Source organism: Arvicanthis niloticus, chromosome 1, assembly GCF_011762505.2.
Source record: "Arvicanthis niloticus isolate mArvNil1 chromosome 1, mArvNil1.pat.X, whole genome shotgun sequence".
Classification (NCBI taxonomy): Eukaryota; Metazoa; Chordata; class Mammalia; order Rodentia; family Muridae; genus Arvicanthis; species Arvicanthis niloticus.
The window spans coordinates 7669787-7682508 of record NC_047658.1 but is presented as its reverse complement, the minus strand read 5'-3'; the positions used below and the strand labels follow the sequence as shown (position 1 = coordinate 7682508).

Below are 12722 nucleotides of genomic sequence, written 5' to 3'. Positions count from 1 at the left end.
CTCCCACGCCTGACAAGCTGGGTTTGGCCTCCAGGACTCGTAAGGTCTGAAGAGAGAGCTGACTCTGTGAAGCTCTCCTCTGACCTCAACATGTGCACTAACACTGTGAAGTCAGGCACACGCCTTTAATTACCAGCAGAGGAGGCAGAGGCAGGCAGAGCTCTGAATTTGATGTCAGCTTGGTCTACACAGCAAGTTCCAAACTAGCCAGATCTATATAGACCCTGTATGAAACCAAACAAAACAGAACAACAAAAACAATAAAATCCATCAGAACAAACAACAAAATGATGCTAGATGGTGTGGTAGCTCAGACTGTCATCTGACCACTTAGGAGGTGGAGGGAACAGAAATAATTCTGAGTTTGAAGCCAGTCTGGGTTACTTAGTGACTTCCAGGCTAGTGTGGACTAGCCAAGAGAAAGATCCATTAAATCAATAATTTTAAAAGTCAAGGTTGGACAGATGTCTTATCGGTTAAGAGAGGTCCTGAGTTCAATTCCCAGCAAACATCTACAGTGATTTCTGATTCCCTCTTCTGGCATGTAGGTGTGCATGCAGACAGAGTACTCAGATATACAAAATAAATCTTAGGGGCTGCAGGGGCTCAGTGCTTAGGAACATTGGCTGCACTTCCAGAGCATCTGGCTTCAATTCCCAGCACCCACATGGCAGCTCACAACTGTCTGTAGCTCCAATTCTAGGGGATCTGACACCTTTAAACATGCAGGCAAAATACCAATGCACATAAAATAAAACTTTTTAAAAAGTCAATTGTGTTCTTGGTACAGGTGCTTGGAAGCAGTTGTAAAGCTTTTGTAGACTTAGGTTTTTCAAAACCTATTTTTAATAATAGTTCTTAAATGCTTTACCCTCCCTTCTATCCCACCACCTGCAAGAGGCAGTAGAAAAGAAAGGTTAATAGGGCAAAGGGAGGTGTGGACCTGTTTAGAAGGTTCTTTTGGGTGATTCCAATCCTCGTTGTCAGGATACCAGCAGTTAAGTTCATACAGATCAGCAGTGGTAGCTCGATCCACTCACAAACACTATTGATGAATCAGCAACTATAGTTTAATCCAGAAGAAACCACAAGGCTCTGCCAACAGGTCCAAGGCTGCAGATGCTGTAAGAAGCTGCTGGAATATCATGAGTTCTTTGGTGCATTTCTCTCTCTGAAGTCACGACAAACTAATGATCAGCGAAGAAGGCAAGGTGACCAGTGTCAGCAAAGAGTGGCAAGGCGAACCAATGCCACACAGTGTCATCCACTGTCTGTTGGGTTATATTTATACCCTTTCCAAACATCACATGTTCTCTCAAGCACCTGCTCCAGCAAAACATCACATACCACTTTTTCCATTCAGCTTCCAGAAAAACATGGTGTCTTCTTTTTTTTTTTTTCTTCGAGACAGGGTTCCTCTGTGTAGCCCTGGCTGTCCTGGAACTCACTCTGTAGACCAGGCTGGCCTCGAACTCAGAAATCCACCTGCCTCTGCCTCCCAAGTGCTGGGATTAAAGGCGTGCACCACCACTGCCCGACAGAAAAACATGTTTTTTTTTCTCAGCAAAACATCCTTCCACATGTCTGCTTCAGGAAAACATGCTCTCATAAGACATGAAAAACATATGATACAACTGAGTCTCCAAAGAAACTAGAAATGTCCACTTCAAGCTTTGATTTCCACTCAACAGTTTGATTTCCCTGAGAAACTATCCACTGTGGCTATAGAACAGGCAGTTATGGCTGCCATCATTCCAGGTTTACCTGAATACCCACCCCAACAGCTCAGCTCCTCTCATGCCACAGCATCCTCTCTACTCTCTGGGTCCTGTCTGTAACCTGTATCATATTCTAATTATCCTGTGCCCTGACTATAACAACCAGTGTCTACCTAATGGCTCATGGACAATGAAAGGGTTTTGTAATAGTTGCAGTCAACCCTTTGCTTAAGTAGTGTACACAGAAGTGATAATTTATGATGATGTAGCTGATTTTTTCATTCATGTGTATGTGTTTGGGGTAAGGGGTTGGCACACATGGCACAGCATGCGTGTGGAGGGCAGAGAGAAGCTCAGTAATAGATTTTCTATCATTTGAGTTCTAGAGTTCCAACTCAAGCTGTCATGCTTGGTGGCAATCACATTTACCACACATACCATCTCGATGCCTTCCTTTCTTCTTAAGTTTCTGTGTGCGGCAGAGCAGCTGTAGGCCAAGCTGCCCTTAAACCTGCAGAGTTTCTTTTGTCTCTGCTTTATGAATGATGAGATTCCAAACATGAGCCCACAAACCAGGCTTTTATGGGTTTTTTCCTCCAACCTTTTTTTTTTTTTTAAGATTTATTTATTTATTATGTGTACACTGTAGCTGTCTTCAGACATACCAGAAGAGGGCATCAGATCTCATTACAGATGGTTGTGAGCCACCATGTGGGTGCTGGGAACTGAACTCAGGACCTCTGGAAGAGCAGTCAGTGCTCTTAACCACTGAGCCATCTCTCCAGCCCCTCCAACTTTTTTTTTTTAAAATAAATGATTTTTATTCATATGTGTGAGTACTTGCATGTTTATGTGCATCCCATGGGTGCCTGGTGCCAGTGGAGACAAGACAAGACAAAAGGTACTAGATCCCTTGGAGCTGAAATTACAATGGTTGTAAGAGGACATATGGGAGCTGGAAACCCAAAACTGGATCTTCTCCAAGAGCATCAAGTGCATTTAGTGGCTGAGCCACATCTTCTGCACCTCCACATCCTCCCTCCCTCCCTCCCTCCCTCCCACCTTCATTCCTTCCCTCCCTCTACTCTCTTTTTCTTGGAGCTGAGGTCTCCTGTAACTCAGGATGGCTTTGAACAGGTTGTAAAACTGAAGGATGACTTTGAAACCCTGATGCTTCTCCATCTCCCAAACCCTGAGATTACAGCTTTCCCTAGCATACTCTCCTCAGTGTTGTTACCAAAGGCTTCGGTCTGGCCCCTCAGTGTCTGCCCAAGTCTGTAGTTTCAGCACTGAATGTAGACTCTGATCTCAAGCCTTCCATCTTCCCCCCCTCAGAGGCTGCAATCACATGTCACATTGCTCAGAGAAAGAAGGGGTAAGCCACAAGTCATACCAGCCACTCAGTTCAGGGTTCCCCACTGTACCAATCACAGGGCAGTGGTGGAGCTAAGAGCCTCAAGTCAATCATATGCCATTCCTAATCCCACCCCAATGTTGCCTGTGTGTGCACAATGGCAGTTCTAAAAGGACAAAAGGATAACAAGAAAGCAATGTGACAGGTGGGCATGGTGGCCCGGGCCTTTAAACATCAGCACAGATGAGACAGAGGCAAGCAACTACCTATCCTGAGAATAGTGTATTAGAGGGCTATTTTGAGGGCGGGTCTCAGGATATTTTGGGGGTAATATTTATGTATCCATGGAAGAAGAGGATGTTGGATAAAATTGGGAAATTCTGGTTGGTGAGATAGGTACTTGTAAAGGTACTTGTTGCCAACCCTGGCAGCCTGTTTGATCACCAGAGCATGCATGATGGAGAGAAACAGCTCTCCTAATTTGTCCTCTGATACTAGTGTTGTGGCAGTCTCTCTCTTAAAAATAAATTAGTGACTTTATTATAAAAAAGGAGAGCCGACTCAGCTGTTAAGAGTCCTGACTGCTCTTCTAGAGGTCCTGACTTCCCAGCAACCACATGATGGCTCTAGATCACGAATAATGGCATCTGATGCCCTCTTCTGGCCTGCAGAGGTACATGCAGATAGAGCACTCAAATACATAAAATACAGAATCTTTGTTTTTTTAAAAAACAAAAAAACAAGAGTTCCTGGACAGCCAGGGCTACCCAGAAAAACCCTGTCTTGAAAAACAAAGGCAATTTTTTTAAAGAAAGAAAGACTTCTAGGATGGCCAGGGTTACACAAAGAAACCCTGTCTCAAAAAAACAAAACAAACCAAACACAACAATAATAATAAAATAATAATAAAAACAAAGAGAGTGAAATCTCTCTTTGTGACATTTAAACCATAGGCATGTATGATTTTTGTAAACAGTTCATACATTTATGTTTAAATTGTTTATGTGTAAATTTGAAACAATGTATGGAAGGCCTTCAGAGATGCCAGGGAAGTCAAAAGAATTTTACTGTCTAAAGAAGACCTGAACGAGGAGGGTGTCAGTGGACACACTAACAAGAAAGGGAAAAACTCACTCAGCCCTACCTTTAGATAGCCACAGGCAGGCACCAAGGGTGCTAAAAGACACCGGTTTTCTCAGGGAAAGAGACCCTCAATTTGATAACAAAGACCAGGTAGTCAGTCCTGAGGTCATATATATACAGGTAGCATTATATGGACCGAACAAGCTGCATTTATATATTAAAGAATATAAAACAGAGAACATGAGACAAAAGGCTGTGAATTTGGTGGGGATTTATGTTACATGGGAATGGTTGGAGGGAAGAAGGGGAAAAGGAAAACCTACTTTAATGAGGGTTCTTAAATGCTTTGACCCCTCCCCTTCTAGCCCACCATTTAAAGGTATTGGAGAAAAGATGGAAAATAGGACAAGGGGATGTGGAGCTGTTTAGAAGTAGTTCTTTGGGACATTTTTTAATCTCCATTGTCAGGATACCAGCAGTCCAGTTCAAGCAGGAATCAGCAGCAGTGGCACAATCGAGCCGAAACAGCCAGGCCTCTGCCTGCATGGGCACAAGTCAGCAAGAGTGGCCAGAATCACCTGGGATGCCAGGAGAAGTTCTCTCTCAATGAGGTGAGGATGAGTGAAGCACAGAGACCAGTGAAAATGGCCAAGCACAGCAAGCACGCTCTCCCTGTCTGTGGAGTTCTACTTATACTCTCTCCAGACATCATGTGTCCTCTCATGGCCTGCTTCAGCAAAATATCACATGAGTCTGCATCACATGACACAACCAGAAATTTCCACTCCAACCCTGTCTTGAAAAATCAAAAGAAGCCGGGCGGTGGTGGCGCACGCCTTTAATCCCAGCACTTGGGAGGCAGAGGCAGGCGGACTTCTGAGTTCGAGGCCAGCCTGGTCTACAGAGTGAGTTCCAGGTCAGCCAAGGCTATACAGAGAAACCCTGTCTCGAAAAACCAAAAAAAAAAAAAATCAAAACAAACAAAAACCCATTTTGATATGTGTATATGACCTACTTGTATGTATATGCACCACATATGTGCCTGATGCTTTCAGAGATCAGAAGAGAGTACCAGATTTCCTGAAACTGGAGTTAGAGTTACCACCATGAGGACGCTGGGAATCCAATTTGTGTCCTTTGCAAAAACAGCAAGTGGTCTTGACCCCTGAGTTGTCTCTTCGACCTGTACTAATTATATGTATAATTGGAGCTTCACTTCCTGACCTCACTTCTATAATATATATAATTATACATAATATATATAATTTAAAATATACTTAATATATATGTAAATTTTTTTGAGACAAGATTCCTCGATGTGACCCTGGCTGTTCTGGAACGCTTGGCATAGATTGGACTGGACTCAAATTCTGCCTCCTAAGTGCTAAACCACTATACCCAATTTCCATAAGTATATATGTATATATATGTGTGTGTGTATTTGTGTATATAAACATAAACACACACACACACACATATATATATATAATTAATATATATAATATTTTTCGAGACAGGGTTTCATTGTGTAGGCTTGGCTGTCCTGGAATTCACTTTGTAGACCAGGCTGGCCTCGAACTCACAGAGATCATCTTCCTTCCTGCCTCTATCTCCCAATCTCTTGTATTAAAGGCGTGAATCGCAAAGCTCGGTCTGTAATTATATTTTAATTTCAAAAATAAGAAAAAAAGGGGACTGGAGAGATAGCTCAGTGGTTAAGAGCACTGACTTCTCTTCCAGAAGTCCTGACTAAAATTCCCAGCAACCACATGGTGGCTCACAACCATCCATAAAGGGATCGGATGCCCTCTTCTGAAGACAGTGACAGTGTTCTCGCATACATAAAATAAATAAACCTTTTTAAAGAGTCTGAAAAAAAATTAAAAATGTGGGAAAATAATGCTCTGATAAACACAAGCGCCCTAATTTTAAATCCTCTCTGCGAGTCCTCTCACAGCCGGTCTTTGTAGTGACACCTGACAGTTTTCCAAATGGCTCCACATCGCCACCTCTTGGCCTAGAAGCGGTACCCTTAAGATGGAAATTCCACAGGCCGAAGCAAGGGCCGCCACGGTGACTAAGGGAATGGGCGGGGCATTGTGGGTATTGTTTTCAGTTGGAGCAAACCGACTTCCGTTCACCATTTTGAATGACAGCAGAGGCAGAGTTGTGGCATGTTCATTAAGGGCCGGGCTGCGAGGGCGCCCGGAGGAGAGCTGCGGCGCTCCTCCCGCGGCAGGCAGAAGCTGGCTGCCGTAGCTCCGCCTCCAGCACTGGGCTCCACCTCCCGGCCTCACTTCCGCCGGGAGACCATCGCTCGGCGGTGCTGCCGTAAGTCAGGTCGGCGGCTTGCCGCATCACGAAAGATGGCGGCCACGGCGGCTACGGTGAACGGGTCGACCAGCGTCTCGAGCTCGGGGCCCGCGGCCACCTCGGGGGGCATCCTACAGGCAGCGGCGGGCATGTACGAGCAACTCAAGGATGAGTGGAACCGGAAGAGCCCGAATCTTAGTAAATGTGGAGAAGAGCTGGGCCGCCTGAAGGTAAGATCGCCGGGTCCTCGATACCTAGTACATGGGGGAAGACAGACTGGAGATGAAGGGGAGTAAAGCGGAGGGATGGCGAGAGCGAAGTTCGGCCCGTAGGTGGTGGGGAGAGAGTGATGGAAAGAGTCGAATGGGATGGTTCGAGCTTTGGTACTTGGAGGGAGGCAGAAGTAGCATCAGGCACTGACGAATGACGAGATAGTGAAAATAAGGCTGAGATGAGGCGTTGGGGGGAATGTGTGGTCAATAAAGCCCGGGTGAGCTGCGAGAGAGCGGAGGTTAGGAATCACCTGTGTGAAGAGGTGCACCAGGAACAGTTTGAGGCCATAACGAATCCAGAAGAGCATGAGTTTCGGTTGTAAACACATTCAGGTGTATAGAAGGCCAGCCTGATCTTCAATAGCGAGTTCGAGGAGGCCAGGGCTACATAGACCTCGTCTCAAACTGTATATAATAATGAAATTAAAAAGTAAACAACAACCAAATACATATTAGGTCCCTACGTTTACGAAGGAATGGTGTCTGGGCTGGACTGGCAGAAGGGGAGAAATTAGTGCCCTACACTTCTCCTAAGCCCTTCTCTGGCAGACTGTGGTGGGGTAGGTCTTCCCAGAACTGAGTATCATAGCTGGACATGATGTCCCACGCTTGTAATCCTCGCACTTGACAGGCTGACACCAGGGTCTCCAGTTCTAGACCAGACTGGCCTGCCTAGGGAGATCCTGTCTTAATCAAAGCAGAAACCTAAAACAAGACAAAAATAACAACAGAAAGGATTGAGGTCATGGGTGTCTTCCCACCTCATGATTCCACTGGGTCAGGCACTGAGTGAGTGCCTCCTGTTTCCCAGTGGAGTTACTAATGTTTTTAAGATGAGGTAATCCAATTGGTACTCTCTGTGCTCTCAGGCCCGGTGCTGAGTGCTTTACAAGTACTGACTCCTTTAATACTCATAGCAGTTGTGTGGGTTAGGATGCATGTACGCTCCATTTTTTCAAGTAGGAACTTAAAAGTCCAGAGAAAGTAAGTAATCTATATTTGAAGTGTCCTCTTCATTCCTTCCCCTCAGTTGGTTCTGCTGGAGCTCAATTTCCTGCCAACCACGGGGACCAAACTGACTAAACAGCAGCTCATTCTGGCCCGTGAGTGTCACTAGGGTTGGTGGAGGGAGGGTGATGGTCCTGGGTCATTGTAGGAATGACTGCAGTGCTGATCCCAGGAGGGGTTCCAGCCACCACCTGAGGGCTCCTCTTCTCTTACTCACAGGGGACATTCTGGAGATCGGGGCCCAGTGGAGCATCCTATGCAAGGACATCCCCTCCTTCGAGCGCTATATGGCCCAGCTCAAATGCTACTACTTTGATTACAAGTGAGGCCGGGCCCTCTAGGGAGGGGCTGAAGTAGGGGCGGGTAGTTCCTCCAATTGGCTTCTTCACCTGAGAACCATTGCTGTTCTTAGCTCTGTCCCCAGAAGCCAGAGGGCCAGAAGATTAACTTAGAGATTTTAAGACAAGTTTCTAAACAGTTTTATTTCTGTATTTCCATGTATGTGGGTGCTCTATCTGCTCGTATGTGTGAACATGAGAGGAATGCCTGCGATCCCATTATAGATGGTTGTGAGGTGCCACGTGGGAGCTGGAACTGAGCTCGGGACCTCTGGAAGTGCAGAGGTCTTCAAGCATCTGGTGCTTTTAACTGCTGAGCCATCTCCTCAGCCCCTCCAGTCTGTTTTCCCTTATCTAGTCCCACACTATGTCCGGTCTACCCAGTGTGGCTTTGTGTTACCCTTCATTTTTGACTCTCCTAGCCGACATATCTATAACAGTCAATAGGATGCTACTTTGCTTCACAATTTTCTTGTTTTGAGACAGGGTTCAAGATGGTCCACCTGCCTACGCCTAGAGAGTATATGTAGTGCTGCCCCCTGCTGGTTTCTTGTGGTTTTATTTTCTTTATGTTTTTGTTTGGTTGGTTTGGTTTTTTCTATGTAGCCTTGGCTGGCCTGGAACTTAGAGAGATCTGCCTGCCCCTGCCTCCTGAGTGCTGGGATTAACAGAATGGGCCACCGTACCCAGCTGTTGTTTTTTGAGGCTATGTCTTGTGTGCCTCGTGCTGGCTGAGAGCTCAGTTGTGTAGTAGCCCGTCTGATCTTGCACGTTGGATACTCCTGCCTATACCTCCCAGTGGCTGGGATTACAGGTGTGCACCCTCGTGTCTTGTTTATGAAGTTCTGGGGATTGAACCACAAGTTTTGTTCATTTGAAGGAAACACTGTGCTTACTGAGTATCCAGCCTCTGGATACTATTCTTATGGCTTTACTAAGATTAGACCATTTAATTCACTTATGTTTACTGAACAAGCCTTTATGGTGTGGCTACCTAGTGACAACTGTTTAACAGATGGGAAATAGGCTGAATCACTGTGGTCCATATATGCTTGGTCCATATGACTGTGGCTTTTCTTGCCTCTCTGTACCTAACTTGTCTCAACTCCTGCAAGTAGTTTTAAGAATACTGGAAGGTGCCGGGCAGTGGTGGCGCACGCCTCCCAGCACTTGGGAGGCAGAGGCAGGCGGATTTCTTAGTTCGAGGCTAGCCTGGTCTATAGAGTGAGTTTCAGGACAGCCAGGGCTACATAGAGAAACCCTGTCTTGAAAAACCTTAAAAATAAAATAAAATAAAATAAAAAAATTAAAAAAAAAAAAAAGAATCCTGGAAGGTAAATGAGGGACGTGATCAGCTCCCTAGTGCCTATTAACTTTGGCTCCCTCCTGCCCCCTGGTTCACAGGGAACAGCTTCCTGAGTCAGCCTACATGCACCAGCTCCTGGGCCTCAACCTCCTCTTCCTGCTATCTCAGAACCGAGTGGCGGAGTTCCACACAGAATTAGAACGATTGCCTGCCAAGGACATCCAGACCAACGTCTACATCAAACACCCTGTATCTCTCGAGCAGGTGAGGCTGGGCAGGGAAAGGGAGATCCTGGGTCAGGTGGGTGGTACCAGTTCAGACTTTGGTAGGGTTTCCTGGAAGAAAGATCAGCCATTTTCAATCTACCAACTCTTTTAACCAGCAAAACAGATATGTGCCAGGCACCAGGGTAGGTTCTCATGCTAAGGCAAATGAGACAGATAAACCCAGTCTCGAGCCAGTGAAGTGTGGAGGCAGAGGTACCAAACGAATGAGTCACCTGTGTGGTATGTGGGACATTAAGTGTTATGGGGACCTGGACCTGGGAGGGGTCAGAGAGGGCCTGAAAGGGCTAAGAGGTCATCTGGCAAAGGCAGTTTGTGTCCTGAGGCTCAAAACTGCTGCCATATTTAAAGGACAGCAAAGAAGACAGTGGAAGACAGGTAAGGCCAGGGTGAGGCCGTGGGAGCTGAAGTTAGGAAGTTGTGTCAGGTACTGAGGCCTCCAGAAGGCTGAGCTGTGAGGAGGGCGGCAGAGTGGCAGGTAGGGCAGCAGTTGACATGTCTGTACAGTGGGAGCTGGGGTTGATACATCTCTTTCTCCCTTGTAACTGGAGAGAAGGTGGTTAGATGTCAGTCTAGAGGAGGCTGCCAGAGTGAGTGTGTAGGCCAGGTAGGGCTTCTTGGAAGAGGAGGAGCCCAGTCTACTGGGGATTGGTGGGCCAAGTGGCAAAGGGTGTTCTGGTAGAGCAGGGATTGGGAGGCACCAAGGCAGCAAGGAAAGCCTGTGCCACCTCCATCCTTTTCTTCTTCTTCCTTGGCCTTGGCAGTACCTCATGGAGGGCAGCTACAACAAGGTGTTTCTGGCCAAGGGGAACATCCCCGCCGAAAGCTATACCTTCTTCATTGACATCCTGTTGGATACTATCAGGTATGTGGGGTCCAGGCTCCCAGACTTCCTGTCCTTGTCCCCTAGATGCCACACTGCCTGCTTCCTATGAGTTGATGCCCTGGTGTTTCTTGTGGTGTATTTTCTTCCCTCTGCTCTATGGCTTGAATCAGAACCTTGTGCAAAAGCTAAGCGAGTGCTCTACTCCTGAGCTGCCCTCCTGGCCACGACTGCCACTGGGGGATTCAGAAAGGCTTCCATGTATCCAAGGCTGGCCATGACCCCGTTTCTCCACAGCGCATGCTGGGATTACAGACTTGCACCACCACACCTGTTTCTGTGGTGCTGGGTGGAGAGCCAGTGCTTGAGGCTAGATAAGCTCTCGAGTTCATTCATCCAAGAGCCTGCTCCAGGCATCTGAAGAAGGGGATTTGTTCTTGTGATGGCTCCTATGTGAAAAGACTTACTCAGAGACTGAGCTGTGGGGTCCTGTCTGGCCCTTGCCTGCTTTGTGCCTGGTCATGTTAGACCCCTCCCTCTAAGCCCTCAGTACTGGAGTCACTCGTTGGAAGATGGTCTGGGAGGTTGTCTGCCCAGTGATGAGAACTGCTACCTTCCCACAGGGATGAAATCGCAGGTTGCATTGAGAAGGCCTATGAGAAAATCCTGTTTGCCGAGGCTACCCGGATCCTCTTCTTCAGCACACCCAAAAAGATGACGGACTATGCCAAGAAGGTGGCTAGGGTGTGGGACAAGGGACAGTGGATCAGGGTGGGGGTGGAGGGTATTGTTTCCTGTCTGAGCAGTGTCAGTGCACTGTGTGGATAGTATATGGGGACAGCAGCAGAACAGAGGCTGCCCAAGACTAAATGCAGGTGTGAGACTCCAAGCAAGTGGCTCAGCCTCTCTTGAGCTTTTGCTGCCTTTTCCGTAGAAAGTCTGACACATGTGGAGCTCAGCGCAGCTCAGCACCGGGCTCCAGCTCTAAGGGATGCTCTGCATCCTGAGTTTGCCCTAGGACTTCCTTAGAAGCAGCAGCTTGTTGGTGACAGTCACACTGCTTCATTTGAGTGGAGCAGTGCCCCCAGGGATGTGGACTCTTGCTGCACAGCGGCCTTGGTGTCCCAGGAGGCAGGAGAAGAGGCAAGAGCAGACTGAGGTTCTCAGGCTGGCCAAGTGGTCTTGAGACAGCAGACTCAAGAGCAGACTGTCAGAGGGATACTGAGTGATGGGGACAGCTGCCAACTACGTGCTGTGGACCAAATACAGTTTCTGCTCAGAGGCTTTATAAGTCCTGTAGATTCATAGAGGAGCAAGGTTATGGTACCCATCTCAAACATGGAAAAACTGAGGCACAGAGTCAATCTAGTGACAGTAATCCATGACAAAAGGAGCTATGGTACAATGGGAGGTGGCTACATATTGTGGGGAGCAGACTGTGTGATCACCCCCCCCCCCATCTCTCTCTTTTCCTCAGCGAGGTTGGGTGCTGGGCCCCAACAGCTACTACAGCTTTGCCTGCCAGCAGCACAAGCCAGAAGACAGCACCATCCCCTCCACTGAACTGGCCAAACAGGTCATCGAGTACGCCCGGCAGCTGGAGATGATTGTCTGAGCCTCGGCCAGGGCAGTGGATATGGCTAGTCCTACAAACCCAGTATAAGCTGGCCTTCAATAAAGGCAGATTAACCTCTTAAGGGCCCTGGTCTCCCCAGTGGGATGGTGGAGATAGTTACTTCTGGAGAATTTGGGAGTTTGGGGGGTGGGCCGTTGGGCTCTCTGGGTGAGTGTTTCCCAGTTGCCATTCATTGCTCTGAGTTTTAAGCATAGACTCCCAGTGGCCCACAGTAGAGCACAGGCCCAGATTGAGGGACTCTTCTAGCCAGCTGTGGGTGCATTTTTGGTCCTGGGCCAGGGGACTAGATTCCAGTGAAGCACCGTGTGTCTCAGTTTTTAAAAAATGTTGGCCATGGATTAAATAATTTTTAAAAATGAGACATGAAACTGACTTTGTCTGTGGGCTACCATGTGAACCGTCTGAAATAAACAGTATGGGCCCTGATAGGGGTCTATCCAGTCTGGCCTCCTTGAGCCTACGTTGTTACTTAGACCAGACTGGCCCACTAGCAGATTTCTTGCTTTGGGAACTGTCCAAGTCTAGCCAAGCCACCTGCAGGGTTTTCAAGAAAGCTGTCCAGTAGGTTGTCCCCACTGCTGCTCCAG

At 47.3% G+C, this 12722-nt stretch overlaps 1 protein-coding gene across 1 annotated transcript; it reads left to right on the top strand.

Moving 5' to 3' along the window:
• The first annotated feature begins 6268 nt into the window (after nucleotides 1-6268).
• On the top strand, nucleotides 6269-12494 carry Psmd8 (proteasome 26S subunit, non-ATPase 8). The gene is made up of 7 exons (XM_034523926.2): nucleotides 6269-6698; nucleotides 7771-7843; nucleotides 7968-8070; nucleotides 9491-9656; nucleotides 10441-10541; nucleotides 11123-11234; nucleotides 11977-12494. Exons 1-7 carry the CDS (start codon nucleotides 6330-6332, stop codon nucleotides 12112-12114), a joined length of 1062 nt encoding a protein of 353 aa, XP_034379817.1. The 5' UTR covers nucleotides 6269-6329; the 3' UTR covers nucleotides 12115-12494.
• Nucleotides 12495-12722: the final 228 nt, after the last annotated feature.